The following is a 17,810-nucleotide window of genomic DNA, read 5'->3' as shown; positions in this document are numbered from 1 at the left end:
GAAAGAAATCCACAGATTTCTTAATCTTAATCCCTCCCCAAACACCTTGAGTTGTGAGCTGGCTAACAGCAGCAGGTCTCCATCCTGCAGACGTTTCATGTACGTGTGCCCTGGAGTTTAATTGCTCATTTTCATCCTCCTCTGTTTTATTTGCATATTCATAATCCCCCCCACCATCCCACTTTCCTTAATACCCCCCCCACACACACACACACATTCACACACACAAACACACACCACTCTTTTTGCCGGGATCACCAGATCACTGCAAACAGGAATCAGAGGAGGACGCTGCCAGTGCAATCAGAGAAGGTTTCTCTCCATTTCTTTTCAACTCCCCCCGCTGCTGGAGCTCTGCGCCCGCCGTTCTCCCAGTGCACTGCAGCTCCTCCTTCCACCTCTCTCCTCATCTGCCCCTCCCTCTACCCCCTCCGTCTCTTCTAGGTGCAGCATGTATGCGAGCGTGTGTGAGCCAGCAGAGCCGCCCGTGCGTTTGCATGTCCGACTATCTGCACTGTCGGATTTCCTACGCCTGAAGAGAAGGGGGGGCACTTCTCAGATGCCCCTCGGAAAAGGAATTCTCATCGCTGCTTCCATGTCCCCCTTTCCCATTTGAATCCAGCCTTCCCCGCGTCCCTGTCACCAAGCTTTTGGAGGCATTCTGAATTTCCTTGGCAACATGGAGCTGCCCGAATTAGAATTCTCTGCATGACAGTCCTGGTAAGTACTTCATCTCTATGGTGCCCTTTGAGCACTGAGTCTTTGGATGAGATTTATTATGGTGCAGTAGTGGGGCCAGGGGATCACCATTCAGCAAATGAACATCAGGAATAAAAAGGCGAGTCTTAGATAGATGTAGCAGCCGGACAGAAGGAGGATAATTGACTGAAGAGGGCTGCAGGTCTTATTTGTGCTTTGTCATCCAAATGGGTTTCATTTCCCTGAGTCTGGGACCTGCGCGCACAGTGTTAGAGTCTGTAACATTTAAATGCACTTTGCAGCTCAGCTTTCCCCTCGGGGTGTGTTTGTAAGCAGCCAAAGGCACCTATGCCGCGCGTCTTATATCACAGCTGGAGGTGCCAGAGCGGGCAAAACTGTGTGCCATTTGTGGGGTTTTTTCAAGGAGGTCGTTGTTGCCGCCTTATCTGTCCCCATTAACATTTCTGTCAGTAACCTCACACTTCTCCATCCTCAGCAGCTTCTCACTGAGGGCTTTTTCCACTCATAATGAGGGATCCGATGCAGGTGTTTGGTTCGGCGCCGGACGGATGGATGTGTGGTGGCGGCGGTGGTGGGGGGGGTGAGAGGATGACTGGCACCTCCGTATGGTTATTTATGCAGCCTGCGTCAACAACATCATGGTTTAATTCCTTTTGCCAGTTGTTTTGCATCCTCCTAATCATGGCTGCAATGCTCCAGCAGACAGAAGGCTGTGGGGAGGGGGGGGACTCTGTTTTTGACAGTGCATCAACAGCCTCTGCAAATCACCTCAAAAGGTCTCGGTTTGGTCTTTGGTCAGTGTCTGTGCTCTTCATAGCCCCCCTGTAATCTTGTTAGCATAACTAATATGATTTTCCTTGTATTATTTTTACATTTAACACGTGTGTCTGCAGCCTCCCACAACAATTCGGATCGAGCAAAAAGCTCCCAACCTTCATTACTGCTGAGAATATGTTTTAAACAGGAATATTCCCCCCCCCCCCCGTGGAATCAAACTTTTTCCATTTTCTTGAGCAATTTATATGTACATCAAACTGGGCTTTACGTTTGTATCAGTCATTTGCTTCTCATCCTGCATTTCAGTAATGTTCAGCCAACATATGCATGCATGCTCTCAGACATGCTAATATATGCTCCAGCAGTGGCAGTTCGAGAGTCCCTCTCTAAATGAAAAATGGCATTCGAGTTGGGAATTGGGAGAACTATCCATGATCACCATCAGGTTATATCAAATCCCTGTTCTACAGATGATTTACTTGGTGGTGTGATGAATCAGCAGTGGAGTTTAATGGCTAGCAGCTTAAAAGGGGCATCGTGGATCGCGATACTACGGTTACTAAACCTCCTTACACAGCCGGGGGCGAGAAGAAGCAAAATTTATGACAATATATTCCATACATAATGACTGAGAGAGATTTATCATTTTGGCTGATGCTGCCATCCCGTTCTCATATGCATGTCTTTAACACTGCAAAGCATTTCACGAGTTACTTCTCTCTTCACCTCCTTCCAGACATTGTTGACAACCTGTCTTTCTACGCTCCACTTTTAAGATTTATACTCCGTGATCTAAAAAATCGAATGAATATGAAAGGTAATCAATAATGGCCATAACTTTTGTTCTATATTGTTGTCATGTGATTGATACATCTGCTGTAAGTAAGAGTATTTCAGCAAGTTCACTCACGGTGTCTCTTATCTACTAAGTTAATTTCACTGCACATACTGTATAAACTGGTTTGCTCAGACTGAGGCTCTTACCATGAGAGCCTTTTTAAGGAACGAGACCCTGACAGATTGAAGCTGCTCTCACCCGGTGGTGTAACATCAGCCACCTTTAAAAGGGAAATGGTGAAAAGTTACTGTTAAAAGTGCCACGCTGCATGCGTATAAGATGTCTGGTAAACAGCGAAGTGACAGGCAAAGGCAGATCTGTCACAGGATACCCAGAGAGCTGTCCACAAATGCATTCAGGAGGTCACAGCCCTGCAGCTCTGCAGCAGCCTCCCTCATTTAAATTTGATAATAACCGTCTTATGAGCAATGTGAGAGTTAAAGGCTGGCAGGTCGGAACGCTGAGGTCGGCTCAAGTGCTGTCCTCTATTGCCACTATAGCACATTTTAAAGCTCCTTTAATTTGTACTTGAATGCAACTCGGTGGGGATCTCAGCACTTATTTAGAGCCTTTATTTACTAAATTCATACATCTGAGATGTACAGAATCTTTCATTTTAGGTCGCTGGAGCATCACCTCTGTTGTTTAATTGTGATGACGTGCCAAAAACGTGTCTATGTGTGTTGTTTTTTAAATGTTGTAATGAAAGAATCACTGTTGTGCTTTCTGTATGGGCTTGTAAAAGTCAGGGTCAAAACATTGTCCTTATCGTGCCCTTTCTTTTCAATTCCAGCCTGAAATATCTCCTATTCCCAATGGTGAATTAGGGATCAAGTGTTGCATAATTCACAGATTATCCCACTTCCAGGAGGAGTGGTTTTAATGAAAGACGTCTCTTCTCTGGTCCTCTCAAAGATACAGATCTGCATCTGAATACTGTAAAGTACAATGTAAGGATCCACTTTTATGACTATAATGTGGTCCACTCGAGGATTATTGAGTCATTTTAGAATCTCTTGGTCACTAGAGCTTGACGACCTTGCTGATTTTGACATTATAACAGGATGAAAATGTGGCTCTGTGCCTAATAACAGTTTTAGCCATTCCAGTATACTGGAATGAAGGTAGATCAGGTCTGCACCTCCACATCATGTTCAGCTGTCTCTAGTTACTTGTATGTGTTTATGAACCTCCCCAGCCTCCCATGTGGGCGGGTGGTCTTTACACAGAGGTTGTTGGTTCAATTCCATGGCCCGGTGGGTTAGCCATCAATGAGTGCAATGTTAAAGTCTTAAACCATAAGCAATCCTGAGATAATTTGACATAACCAGTGCACGAGGGTAAACAGGTGAGGTACTGATCTTTGTGAGGGCAATGATAAAATTCTCCAAAGATGGTGGAGATTCGCGAGCCAGCCTCCGTTAAATTTTTCTCCTTATGGTTTTCTTCTTTACTGTTCCACATTGCCTCTCACAGATCTCTCATACATCTCATAGGGAATTGTGCCCTTTTCACAGACTGAAAGCAACAAAGACTCCCCATGACACATTGAATCCACAACAGAATGTGACATCATTTGAATGCCACTCGGTTACTCTGTGTGGTGCAAAAGCCCCTTGTGCCTGAAAATCATCACTATCGTCTCAGCGCTGGAATAATATCAAGGAATAATACACACACAATAATACACAAAATAAAACACAAAAAAGTGAGCCACACGCAAAAAGGGCCTTTTCAATTGTTCCAGCTATTTCACGAGATGATGGGTCTGTTCTCATGCACACGGGGGATAACAACTGCCTCCTGATCTTAAATCTGGTTATTTCCAGGTCAGCAGTAGAGAGGAAGAACAAGAGAAGAAAGATACAATTCGTACTGACTCGCTGCTGGCCAACACCCAAAGGGTGTCTTTGAATGCACCATTTTGCCTCCCGAAGGGAGTAGATGGTATGCAGAGGAAAGCTGAAGGGGTGCAGCCCTGCAGAGGTAAGGGATGGCCGACGCCCAGTCATGGCAGACACAGTGTGCAGAGTGCTGGTACTAGAAACAAGCCGCAGTTGCAAAACACGACGTATGACACATGACGACACGAACAGATCCTGCATTAAGACTGAGTAATTAATAAAAGGATTCCACACGGTTGCGGCGGCTCCACTGCTACCAGCCACGTTTCTCGCCATCTGGATGGATGCCGCGCTGCTGCGAGTGCAGTAAACACACTCCGAGACATTCAAATAGAAAGCCTGATGGAGGCCATTATTTTCACTTCCATTAACCACCGTTGTCAGTAATGTGTAGGTAGAAAACACACCTCTGTGATCTACTCCAGCATGTCGCCGTCAGTCTTGGGCAACATTCATCTACGGCGGCTGCTGTCAGACCAACAGCCATTAAGCAGAACTACTCGAACACTCTGCCTGGAACTGTGGAGTTGGCTCAGAGCGTTCTTTGTCCTGACATACCATTCATTTCAGTGGAACTGCAGATGCCGACTATCTACTGAACCTTTATTACCTAAACAACGTCATGTATACAGTTGGTAAATGTAATGTTTTGACGTTCGTCCTCCATTATTTTAGCCAATAGTAGGTTGTTGCAGGTGTGTGTCACAACAGTGAGCAAAGGCAGGCTGATCCAATCTTCAGAATAGGACTCATCCCAAATGTGTGCATTTGCTCGTGAACACACAGTGAACATTGATTTTAGTTCTCATCTGCAATGTCTGAACAACTTTACTGCCCAGTTAGGGAACAAAACTGATGTTTTTTCTTACATTCTGTCATTTTAGCCTCAGTGTAGCATCAACTGTGGGAAAATAACCAACACTCTTGGGAATCTGATGGATTTCAATGTATGTGAAAAAGGAATTTGGATGTATTTGTGCCAACATCTGAATTTATTCAGTTCCAAACACTTAACTAATATCCGATGCATGTACATCATCGATTAAACCTCTTTATAATTGATTTAGTCAGGCAGCCATCGTTCACTGTTTTAGAGGAGTAAAATGTGTTTTCTTTAGACTGAAGCTAAACACAACTTAAGGATGATTAAAGCCTATGTAGAGACTTGTGAATGTGCCATGTAATGGCCAGGAAATGCCACACAGCAATTTTAGGTGGCATTAACTGATACTGCCCACCAATTTACGGTCTAGCAGAGCACATGGCAGCAAACAGCAGAAGGTGCAGCTTTTATGACACTATGGCCGAGCCAAGCCTTTGTTTTTGGGATGAGATTTCATAACAGAGTGAGTGAAATTCAGCAGCAGACCAGACAGAAGACGCTCAGACCTAGAATTACTGTCCCACAGCAAGAGAGGCGGGAACAAACAATATCTGTAAATCCAGAGAGAAAAGGTCACCTAAAACCAACAGATATGAGCGTATTACGGGGCAGAATTGTGCAATTGATAGATCTTCCAGCAGCTTTCTGTGAAATTACAATTCAAGGTCAGAACAATGTGATGACAGTAGATCTGGGCTGGCAGGGCCAGATTACATTGATGCTTTCCTTGTCCTCACTACACTCCGAATCATAAATCATGCATGGGAGTCTGGTAAGAAAATCACCATCGCGCCGCTTGTTTTCGATCAGCAATGGCATCAGCGAGCCTGATCCTCATTCATACTGTCGATGTGGAAAGATAACAGCATCCTGCATGGACCCTCAGATCAGCTGTTGTCTGCAGCGAGGCCTGTAGGAAGTCAGTTAAGCTTACGACCTCGAGCATCTTATTATGTCAGAGATCTTTTCGCTTTTTCTTTCTTTAGGGGAACATGCCTGAATTCCAATAAACTCACCCAACATGATGCCTTTCCTGATTTATTATCATCACGAGCTTTCATGTGCTGGTGGCCGCTTTATCTGTCATTCTGACATCTGGCTTATGCTCCGCTCATTAGAGCGACACCCCTCGCGTCTGACGAACGCAAAAATTAACAAATCCGGGGAAAATGAAAATGAAAACGGCAATTATCGTCCCGCTGGAATCCCACAACGCCGTCCTGGCCATAAATCCTGATTCAGTTGCTGATCCAACCATCTCTGCTTGACAAAAGATCCATCGTTCACTGTTATGTTAAGGAGTTTACGACCAGGATAGATGGAGCGAATTATTCTGAAAGAGCACTGTGATAATAATCTCAAGTGCACTCACAGTAGCTCCTCCATGACGAGTAGATTCATTATTTAGACTTAAAAAGTACCTGTATTAACCCTTCAGATGTGAATTAGTTGGCCGCACACATCCGACTGCTTTGTCACATAGACTGAAATATACATTTAAAAAGCCACTCACGTGGTTCAATCGCCGACAGATTGAGCCGTGACTGTAATTGCCCCAGTGATGGCAGCACTAGAGCTTGGGGGTTTTAGCGAGCTAAAGTTCCTCTGAGTCAAAATGAAATGGGGGCTCAGACCTCTCCAATAGTCTCCTTCCAAGCGCTGCTCTGCAGCAAGCTCTGATTTACGTCACCACACCAGCAACAGTCCAGCATCAAGGGGCCATTTCACAAAGCACCCGGGTTCCTAATTATAAATAGTTTAGTTTGTTATTGATATCGGCACTTATTGTTCCACAAAAAGGTAAAAAGGAGGCGGGGAGGTGGTTGCGAGATTAAAGCCTTTTATTGATTGGCTGCTTCCACCACTTTTGAGACAAGCAAACAATGGAATTTTATTCAGGGAAGCAGAAAAGCTTGACTTCTCTCAAATGGTGCGGTTAAAAATAGCACGGCAATTTCCATAAGTCTTGTTTTGGAATAACAGACTTAGCCTTTTATGTGAGGGATTTTGACTTTGTCACTTAAAACTTCTGCTGGCACGGACAGGTTAGGGAGACTTTATTATCATTCTGTGACAAGGCATTGCGAAATACCCTTATAACACTGGTCTAGTCTGCTAACCATTTTGTTCATTGCCTCCACAGGTTAGAAGTAGGATGGTGTCTGGGGAGACAGGAGGGCACACCTACTTGGTGGCGTGCTGGCAGCCCATCCTGATCCTGATGCTGGGCACTGTCCTGTCCGGCTCCACCACGGGTTGCCCCTCCCGATGCGACTGCAACGGTCAGGAGCGCTCCGTTGTGTGTCATCGACGGAGGCTGGCGGCTCTTCCCGAAGGCATCCCGACAGAAACGAGGTTGCTGGACCTGAGCAAGAACCGTCTGAAAACTCTCGGGCCCGAAGAGTTCATCAATTACCCTCAATTAGACGAGTTGCAACTTAATGAAAACACAATTTCCTCCATTGAGCCGGGGGCTTTCAGCAATCTGATGAACCTTCGGATTTTAGGCCTACGTAACAACCATCTTAAGCTAATTCAGCTGGGAGTGTTTACGGGCTTGACCAACCTCACTCAGCTGGACATTGGCGAAAACAAAATTGTCATACTTCTCGACTATATGTTTCAAGAGCTATTCAACCTGAGGGCTTTGGAAGTAGGGGACAGTGACCTTGTGTTCATCTCGCCAAAGTCTTTTCAAGGCCTTAGCAACCTTGAGAGCCTGGTCATTGAGGGATGGAAACTGTCAGCGGTGCCCACTGATGCCTTGAGCCATCTGCACAACCTGTTGTCACTTCGATTGCGCTATCTCAACACCACTGTCATAAGGGATTACTCGTTTAAAAGGCTCTATCGACTCAGAGAGCTGGAGATTTCTCATATGCCTGCTTTGGATACCATGACCCCGAAATGCTTATTTGGACTCAACCTCACATCACTGTCCATCACGATGTGTAATCTCTCCGCCATTCCCTACGAAGCAATCGGTCATCAAAGATATCTACGATTTCTGAATCTGTCTTTTAATCCAATCGAGGCAGTGGAGGCAAACCAACTGTTTAATCTACAGAAGCTTCAGGCTTTTCATTTGGCTGGTGGGAGATTAGCACTCATCGAGCCCTACTCTTTTCGAGGACTCAACCACCTTCGTGTGCTAAACGTATCCAGCAATAGATTGAGCACCCTGGAAGAGTCAGTGTTCCACTCGGTGGGGAACCTGGAAACCCTGGCTCTATACGACAACCCACTCGCCTGTGACTGTCGCCTGCTGTGGGTCTTCCGTCGGCGGTGGAGACTCAACTTTAACCGGCAGCAGCCCGCGTGTGCCTCGCCCGAGGTGGTAAGGGGGAAGGAGTTCAAAGACTTTCCAGATATTCTCCCCTTAGATCATTTCACCTGCCAGAAATCAAAAATAGCAGATTATCAAGTTGAAAAAAGCCATGTAGATGAAGGAACTACGGTCCAGTTCCCGTGCCATGCGGAGGGCGACCCTGACCCCATGATAATGTGGTTAACGCCTAAAAAGGACTACATCACCACCAAAACTGCAGGATCGAGACTTTCTGTGTCAGATGAGGGAACGTTAGAGGTGCGCTACTCTCAAATTCAGGACAATGGCACCTACTTTTGCATAGCAACCAACGCAGCAGGCAACGACAGCAAGGCCGCTCACCTTTTTGTGCATAGCTACTCTCCCAACTGGCCCCACCAGCCAAACAAGACATTTGCCTTCATCGCCAACCAGCCCAGCGATGAGGGCGCTAACGTGACCCGGACCACACTTCCGTTTCCGTTTGATGTAAATACGCTTATCATTGCAACCACCATGGGATTTATCTCCTTCCTTGCCGTGGTGCTCTTCTGTCTTGTGATTCTGTTCCTCTGGAGTCGAGGAAAAGACAACAGCAAGACGAGCATAGAAGTCGAATATGTGCCACGGAAAGAGGAGACCGAGGAGTCCAGCCCAACGGAGGCGCCGGTACAGTTCAACATGAAGATCATGTAAACAGCAGAGCTCCAACTGGGCTTACAAAGTGTAGTTGGGATGTGTACTGGGCAGCAGCAAATGTATCTATAAATTATATACTATACTTTATTTTGTTTTGTTTTTTTTACTCCAAGGACTGAACATTTCAAAGTCAGTTATTTCAGTATTTTCAAGTATTAATGAAAACTGCATCGGCGATTCTCAACCTGTCTCAGCAACATGTGCTATCAAATGAAAACAGCTATCCAAGTTCATGGATCATTAAATTACCCCAATTAACCACATTTGCATTATAAAGGGTTGACAGCCTGTTCAGATGTGCATATCAGCAGGTATATTTTTTCTATGGGTGTGAAAAAAGAGAGACCCCTCTTTTAAGGTCTTTATTGCTGTATTTACTCTCTCCTGTTTGATTGGTGTGTAAAGCACATAACTTCCTATGACTTCCACATCTAAAAATGTGAAATCAAAACCATTTTCTGTAATTTCTTTCCCTCCTTTAAAGCCACTGGGCAGAAATAAAACAATACTATTCTTTTAACACACTGAAATTGAAATCTACGGATTTGGAAACAGCGAACACAGAGGGTTTTTTTCCTCATTTTGCGGTGCAGAGTTCAGGCTTTTAACTATTTTACCATGATCAAATGTTTTTATATATATATAGACACACATATATAAATATATATTTGCACAGTCTGACAATGCTGTTTGGGTGAAAACTGGGTGGAATTTTCAAACTGTGGCCTTTAGCTCAACCAGTTAACAAAGAAAGAATCTAATATTTGGAGTAAAGAAGCATTTTGTTTTTGACAGTTTCCGCCTGGATCTGGGCACATTAGCACAAAATAAAAATGAAAACCAACCCACCTAGACCAACAGTATGAGCTATTTTATGCCAAAAGAGTTAGAATGCTGATGTTGCTGTATTGACTTGTGTTAAGAAACAGTGAGCTGCTTGTAATGTCTGTTTTTATTTATTTATTTATTTTACATATTACAATGTCAAAAGCAGACTAAGTGTTCAGTGAATGTGCATTTAATGTGCATGAAGACAGGCAGTGTCACTGTGTGTACAGAAGTACCCTTGAAATAATAAGACAAGTAATTCCTCCTCATTGGCAGTCGTGTAACAACACTGCTGTCATTTTATCATAACTCTGTTCGCTTCTCAAGGTTTCTGCATCACAGACGTGTCTCAAGAGACGGTGACATTAACACGTTGATGTCGTTGGTGGTTTTCTACACTTGTGTTGCTGCGGTTTGACCTCATTAGATTACTCTTATCTCCTCCATTCACCTTGGAATAGAGGACTAGAAACCCTTTCTGTTCGCTATTAATTTGTTGCCTTAAGTAGCCAATTTCCCAGCTTTGAGCTGAGCGATACCTAATATTGATGTGCAAAATGGAGTTTTATGCCTCATAAGGATTTTCAGGAGTTCACTGATTAATTTCACAGTCAAAGTCTGTTCTGAAGATAATGTGTTCATTAATGCTTCAAATTTGTGTCTAAAAGGGATGGTGCAGATGGAAATTCTATTAAAATTAAAAATATATCTATACTTCGGGGTGTTCATTTTGTACTTATCAAGTAAACAACACATCGTTTGGTTTCAGGCGGGTTAGACTCTGAAACTGCAAAACAGATGATTAAGCTAAGTACACTTTTCTAATGCACTAAATGGTCCATTAAATTTAAGTTTTCTAGATTTATGTGAGTTCAAATGGTCAGCTGTTGGAGTCAGAATGTGATAGTGACATTAACTGGACTCCTTTAGGACCACAATTATCAATCAATGGTACGAATTAATGTGAGTTGCACCTACAATTACACACAAAATTCGCAGATTTGGTCCATTCTGGTACTATTTTGCTGCTTATTTCTCATAATTGCGTCATTAACTACTGAATGTTGGAACGTTTGGCTGCTGCGAAATGAAGACTGGAACCATAAAATCAAACTCCTCACCAGCGGTCAGCCTTTTGAGCAGTAAAGGTTGGTAATGTCTAAAAGTCCCAAACTGAATGCATGGTTTGCTTGGGGACAACCCTGGACTTTGTCATTTGACGACACATTTTCACAGCGAGCAAAACCCCAGATATCCCAACAACGTGACAAATCACGCTATAATGTTTTAAAATATTCTGTTTTATTGCAGGGATGATTCAGAGTGTACGGCATCATTTGATTTGTGTCTGTCACTACCAGACACAGGATGGTTGGGACAGAATTCCACTGGCGTCGTGCATGCTGTGGCAGCCTTAACCAGGGAGGTGTGTGAGGGTGAGGCTCAACCGCGGCGTGAGGTACAGTGTGTGGTCTTAAATCATCCAAATATCAAAGGGACACAGATTTGTTGCTAAGCTACATGCTCTGGAAGCATGTGGAGCGATGCCGCCGAGACAGGCGCTAGGTTCTCTCACATCACATCATTTGTAGGTCCTGTGAGCACTGAAAACACACACACGAACCACTGTGTTCATTAGAGGTGAGAATCACACTGATTATATGATTCAGGATGCAAAATATCCGTCTAACCTAATATAAATTGCGACAGCTCTTTAAGGTTTGTCGGGTTTAATAAATGAAAGAATACAAATGATGGACATATAGATGGAGTCCATAGGTGGCGGCTAACCCAGTTGTCCCTGGTTAAGAGGCAGCAATACACAGCGGACCCTCACTCCATTCGCTCACATGTTCAGGCCCAATTTAGAGTCTCACATACACGTGTTTCTGGGCTGTAGGAATAAACCAGTCTAAATCTGGACAGTAGCAGGTTGATAGATGTCCTATCGTCCAATTGGAGAGATGAACAATACGAGTGGAGTGATGTAACTGGGTAAAGCGGAGCCGGGCGGTACGCTGACCTTGTCCATGGAGCTTTATCATCTCGGGCTTTATGAACTCTTTTTCTTTTTCTTCTCCTGTTAAGTTAATTTCTCTCCAGACGTATGTGGACATCGGTAAACACTGGCATGTTTTCATAAGAGTCTTTGGGCGGAGATGAAGAGAATAACAGTGTAGACAGTAAAGAACCTGAGGGAAGAGAGCGCAAGAACTCCTCAAGAGTGAATAATGAAGCTGCAGAAATATACAGCACATGCCTGAAGAGCTGAACATTTTCTTTTTGACGGATGAGAGCGGAGCCACATCAAGCTTTATCTCTACAGGATTGGAAAAAAAAACCTGTCACCTCAATCTCAAAAACTGCCCCAGCGTTGGCTAAACTCCAGGTAAAATGGCGTATAAAGTTACACCTTAATCTACTTTTAAGTCCGGCATGTTAACATATAAAAAAGGGAACCGGATATTAATTCAAATTACCTGAGCGTGTGGAAAAAGAAAAAAAAGCCTCGCCATTCTGTGAAACTGCAGCATATCCCTGCGTAAAAACTACTGGGCCTCAGTCATTTTCCATCTGCACCCACGAGGAGGCGGCTTCCTTATCTGTGTGAAGGCAGGAAGACGCTTTGACCTTCCTGGGCCTAACCGCAGCACCCTGGTGCTAACAACGCACCTGAATAAATCATGTCAAAAGGATTACGGGCTTCTGTGTTGCCAGCGTGGTAGTTAGAGTAAAATCACATTTTCATTTGTAAATGACAGCCTTTGTGGGCCGTCAGATGCAAATATCTTGGCATTGTGCTGGGTGCAAATCTCTTCCCTCGCCCTCTCAGCTTGCAGAGGTGGGAAGACGAACACTCTGCCAACGGTGACGGCTTCATTGCGAGCGTGACATAAAGGCGCACTTGTTGTGAAGAGACAGCTAAAGATCACGCAGGTAAACAGGCAGGAAACGCAGCGTGAGTGGGGGTGTTTGTCAGAGGGGCGTTCTATTTTAGAAACATTTGAGCGTTTGAAATGCAAGAGTGAACTTTTTATTTGGAACAATAGGTCGTGGTGAAGTGGGTAATTGGACCCGCACGACGCCCCGACATGCATTTGCCTTGTAGTGGGAGTGATGAACTCCTGTCACCCCATGATGACTGTGAGCCGTCAGGGAGATTTTCCACACGCAGCAGCAGTGGCCTGGGCTCGATCTTTGTGACTTTTGCACCTCAGCGTGGTCAATAAAGACAAACCCAAACAAATGAATGGTTTCAATATACAGCATATAGATTCCCTGAGTTTCGTTGCACAAACATGCTCGATATAGCAGCACGGGAGCAGAGTGTGTGGAGGTGTGTGAGTGGGCTGGAATGTGTGTAGACTAATCTGCTGCGATCTGTGGCACGGCCATCTCTGATTACAGCCATAATCTACAGAAACACTCCGGGGAGTACCGATCAGCTCAAAACTGACTGATGCTTAAAGTTCATGGGAAAACTCAGATAATTGATCACTGCCAGCCAGGCAGCAACAGCGCGGAGCCATAAAATCAGCAAAACTTCGACAATATTTGATCGCAGACACTTCCAGGACCTCTGAGTGGACAGAAAGCATCTGAAACCACTAATCAGTCTGTCTCCTGTGGTGACTGCTGCTCTTGGTGCCCACCATCGTTGCACCGGTGCGGCACGTGGAGCTCAAGGTGGATTACCATCATCCTGCGGCCTACACAAACAAATCACTTTCACTGGTTTCGGGACCAGCAGTGCCTTTCAAGATCTGGGAGCAGCAAAATAATATCGGGCACGGGTCACGCTGGGAATGCTCTTTTCATCCATTTTAAATGTCGCCTGGCTCATAGAAATGCAGCTATTAGCTCGCAGCTCGGTGTTCCGGGCTGTTTGACCCGAAAACATTTGAACACTGAACCTGGACCATCTGACCTTTGGGGGACGCAGACGAACACAGAACGTTAATTTACAGGTGTTTCAGGTTCAGCAGGGGGTGATTACTCCCCCCAGAGATAATAAACCTGTCAGTCCACCCAGCCGTGGTCGGGGGTGGGGGGGGGGAGCTGAGAGGTCAAACGCTGATCAGAATAATTTTCGCCTTATGGGTTTTTTAACAGCTGGAGCCGTAACGGTCTTCCTCGCTTTACTGTACTCAGGTCACCGAATTTAGATGTTTGTGAGAAGTAATTATAGATTCACACCTCCGCTGTCACTCCTCTGCTGCCCATGAAAGGTTCCTGTCTGTCTAATTGAGAGCGCATTTTCCATCCGCACCGGAAGATGAATCACACGCCTATGACAGAAAACGCTATAGATATCACACAAATCAACAATTCCATAATGATTAGAAATAATTTTTTGATTGTTTTTTTAGTAAAATGACATTTTACGAAGCTTCCAAAGCTTCAAAAAAATCATTTTGATTCTGCACAAATATGATTAAAGCCTAGTCTGACCTTCTGTGGCCGCAACAAAAGACGGCTGAACCGTCATTGTCTGAAATTCCTGTTTTACTCCCACAGTTCCGCTGCTCGGCAGAAGAGTGACAGATTGTTTTGTAACTTTGTAACCGGTTACACAGGAGCAAAACACGTGGAGTACATTTTTGCGAGGTGTGAGTCGCAGATGTGCAAGGGGAGACGTTTACAAGCCAAAGCAGCAATTTGTTATAACACCCAAGAACTCTGAACACAGCAGAACAGCTTCACGTGTAGGCCAGTAATACTTTGACTGCAAGGATATTTTCAGAGAGGAAATTCATTTTTGTTCATTCCTAAAAAATGTAGAGATTGGTTTTAACATTTTTCTTAAATTATCCTCCCATTTGAGTGGCTATGGTGTCAAACTATTTTATATTCACAATTTTCTAATTGGGCGAATTAAAATATTCACTTCACAATCAGCTACATCATTAAAATACTAGCGTGCATACAAGATGAGCATCCTTGATTTTATCAGTCATCAATATTTATCTTCAATTAAAACATCCACTATATGTATTTCTCTCAATTCCTAATTTATTCCAGCATATTTTAGGACCCACTCTGCTCAGGATGAACAGGCTAGAGCTGACAGACACCTTCTGTCTGAGCAAATTTAGTCCCAGAATGACAGTGATGGAATTCATTAATCATTAGCAGCCTGCAGGCATTTGACCCAAACCCAATATGCCTGCTGCTAAATGTGTTATGAGCCTGCTAGCTAACGTCTTCACACCAGTATTATTGGGTTTTACAAACATAGATCTGCCAAAACTAATCATATGGTGCTATCGGCATTTCCATTTTTTCCCACTTCCGTCTCCATCGGGCCCTCGTATGTGACTTCACTGCACCATGATTAACCCTTGCATGTTCCCTGTAGCATATGCTAACAGCACATGTAGTGCCAGTCGATGCAATTTGCACTTTTCACAGCAGCAAAGACGATTTTCAAACGGAGCCGGCTTGCCCTCAAGCAGGCCTCATAATTGAGAATGATAAAGAATGGTTAAATTGGGTGAGTGACACATAATGCATTTCAAATGAGGTCTACTGTGAACGTGGATATCCGGTTTGTGTGGGTTGTGTATTCACACTTCCTTTGGAAAGGAAAGGTGTAAGTAATTGCCCCGTCTTCTGGGTAAGTTGACCTGTTTTCTTGTTTTCTCACCTATTCATTTGATTTTGCTTGGTCAGCGTGTTCGTATGTCCGAGACGCTAAGCGACAATCTAGACATCTGAGTGAAGACTGAGCAGTGCTTCTGGGGTATTGAATCTATAGCTGACGGACAAACTCAGTGGCCTTAAGCTCTGGTGTTTCTGTTACGGTCAATATTTTCTATGTCGCTGAGAGTGGAGTTCCATGTAGGCCCCCTCCGCCAGCATTTTACATTTGTAAACACATGTTGGAATAAGATTTTATCCCCGTTAATACAGGACTCTTCCTGCAGGCCTCGCAGCCAGAGTCAAGGATGAGGTTAAGTGCCTCGTTTGTCATCTGTCTCCACCTATGCGGGCATACATTAAAAGAGACCCACAGACAGAAAAACACTGGTCAAAGCTAGTTAGCATCGCCACAGAGGAGTGGGGGGTGGGGGTGGGGGGGTTGTGAGAACAAAAGGAACAATTAATCTAGAATAATGAAGAGCAGATGGTCGTCAAGCCAACCAGACAGCAATCAATAATGATGGATTCAAATTCATAGTTCTGTATTCATTCTCTGTATTGTCAGTTTTGTGATAATCAGCCCCCTTGAGTAGCTTAAATATCCAATCAGGCATACCCCCCCCCCCAAAAAAGAAAGCTTTGGTCCGTCCAGTCTTTATGGCATCGTTGTCGTGTTTCACTTGTCTGGTCATTTTTCTGTTTGGTGCTTTGACCACTGTTGCAATTTGTGTTGCTGCTCTCTGTTGAGAGTTCTGCTGCTAATAAAGGTCACGCTCCTGTCAAGTTCAGTGTTCAGACAAAACGTCCAGTTATACAGAGCGCCGAATCCGTCGCCGCTTTCACAAAACGGCGCGACGGTGGCGGGTCGGTTCCCTCCGACACCTGCACACATGGCAATGTCTCATCGAACAGTTCAAACTGGAGACGGTAAGAATCGGTCGATCTGGGTCTTGGTCTTGTCAGAGTCAAGGATATGTTTGTGTTATGAGGAGGGAACCAAAGGTCATCAGCGAGCAGCGGTTTGGACCCGATGAGCTCAAGAATAAAGGAGCCCAAGTTCTTGCAGCCCATGAAGAGCTAAAGAATGAAAGCATTCATGGTAGCAGCATCGTGCAGAAAGAAAACCTTTGAGCAACCCACAGATCTTTACAGCAGACGGGCTGTAAAGCTGTAGCCTCGAGCTGGATAAACCTATAGATGTGTGGTTTTCATCAACATTTCAGAACCAAGTAGTAGCTTTTCAGATGTGAATTTGAAACAAGCACAAATTGGACTTTAATAACTATTCTGACATTAAAATGTGTGCAGGCAGTTCTCTTTCAGACTGCTTATTGTCTAAAATGTGTGATGAACAAAGCTGTTCTATCACAACTGTCCATTCGGTTATGTAAAACACCAGGAAACTGCCAACTGGGTCAAATGCATAATTCTCACTGCAGACTTTGCTGCTGAAGTGGGACAAATGATGACAAATCAAAGAATGGGGCCAAAAATTAAAATCCATCCATGTTTCCCAGAGTCTGTTAGCATAAACAAACCAGCAGCAGAAAGTGGCCGGTTGATTTTTCTTAAAAATAAAAAACATTATCTTGGAAAAAATTCACTACATTTTCACTTTAGTCAAGTTGGATTTCAGGCACTTGAATGTGAGTGGGAATGAGATGATGATTGAGGAGGAACCTGAGCGACACCATGGCAGCAGCAGAATTTTGGAGGCGAGCCTTTTAAGAAAGGCCATCAAGCCGATTGTATGGGTGCCACATTCACCGCCGGCGAGCACTTCGCATAAATCCTGAAGGATGGTGACAGCAGTGAGGCCGGTGACATTTCCTCAAATACCAGCATCAGTCCATTCTGCCTTTCCCCATCATTTCTCCTGTTCACACTCATTAGCTATTCTGTGAAGAGGAGTCAGGCAGAAAAGCAGCAAAGAGGCAACAGCCCTAATGAATTTGTCCTGTTTCCACGGAGATTAAAAGAGGAATCACCGGAGGGAAAACGCTGGACAGCAACCGTGTAAGCCCTCCAGCGTAACATCAGCTCCAAATCCAAGCGCCGGTCTTTTCGATGCCGCCCGAGATGATAATCTGTCAGAGGGAGTGCGGCTGTGGTGTAAAATGCTCCACTCGACTGCACAATATGCAGATGAGCTTTACAGGAGAGGGAGTGACAAGATGATGTAGATTGGACACGTGGCGTGGCATCAGCTCA

At 44.5% G+C, this 17,810-nt stretch overlaps 1 protein-coding gene across 3 annotated transcripts; it reads left to right on the top strand.

Moving 5' to 3' along the window:
- The first annotated feature begins 343 nt into the window (after positions 1-343).
- Positions 344-10,670, top strand: lingo1b (leucine rich repeat and Ig domain containing 1b). Of its 3 annotated transcripts, none has more exons than XM_029846762.1 (3): positions 344-720; positions 4,165-4,321; positions 7,266-10,670. In XM_029846762.1, exons 2-3 carry the CDS (start codon positions 4,280-4,282, stop codon positions 9,123-9,125), a joined length of 1,902 nt encoding a protein of 633 aa, XP_029702622.1. In that variant the 5' UTR covers positions 344-720; positions 4,165-4,279; the 3' UTR covers positions 9,126-10,670. The 3 variants fall into 3 exon arrangements, with proteins under 3 accessions (XP_029702622.1, XP_003969672.2, XP_029702623.1); XM_029846763.1 differs by lacking the exon at positions 344-720 and adding an exon at positions 3,271-3,285; XM_003969623.2 differs by lacking the exon at positions 4,165-4,321 and having other exon boundaries at positions 345-720.
- Positions 10,671-17,810: the final 7,140 nt, after the last annotated feature.

Source organism: Takifugu rubripes, chromosome 13, assembly GCF_901000725.2.
Source record: "Takifugu rubripes chromosome 13, fTakRub1.2, whole genome shotgun sequence".
NCBI lineage: Eukaryota > Metazoa > Chordata > Actinopteri > Tetraodontiformes > Tetraodontidae > Takifugu > Takifugu rubripes.
Note: the sequence above shows the minus strand (reverse complement) of the source record. Positions and strands in the feature narration are given on the sequence as shown.

Bases quoted from the DNA above. Each gene is read 5' to 3' on its own strand.
- lingo1b (XM_029846762.1), top strand. From the start codon at position 4,280: ATGGTATGCAGAGGAAAGCTGAAGGGGTGCAGCCCTGCAGAG. The intron at 4,322-7,265 runs GTAAGGGATGGC...TTGCCTCCACAG, and splicing joins AGGGGTGCAGCCCTGCAGAG to GTTAGAAGTAGGATGGTGTC.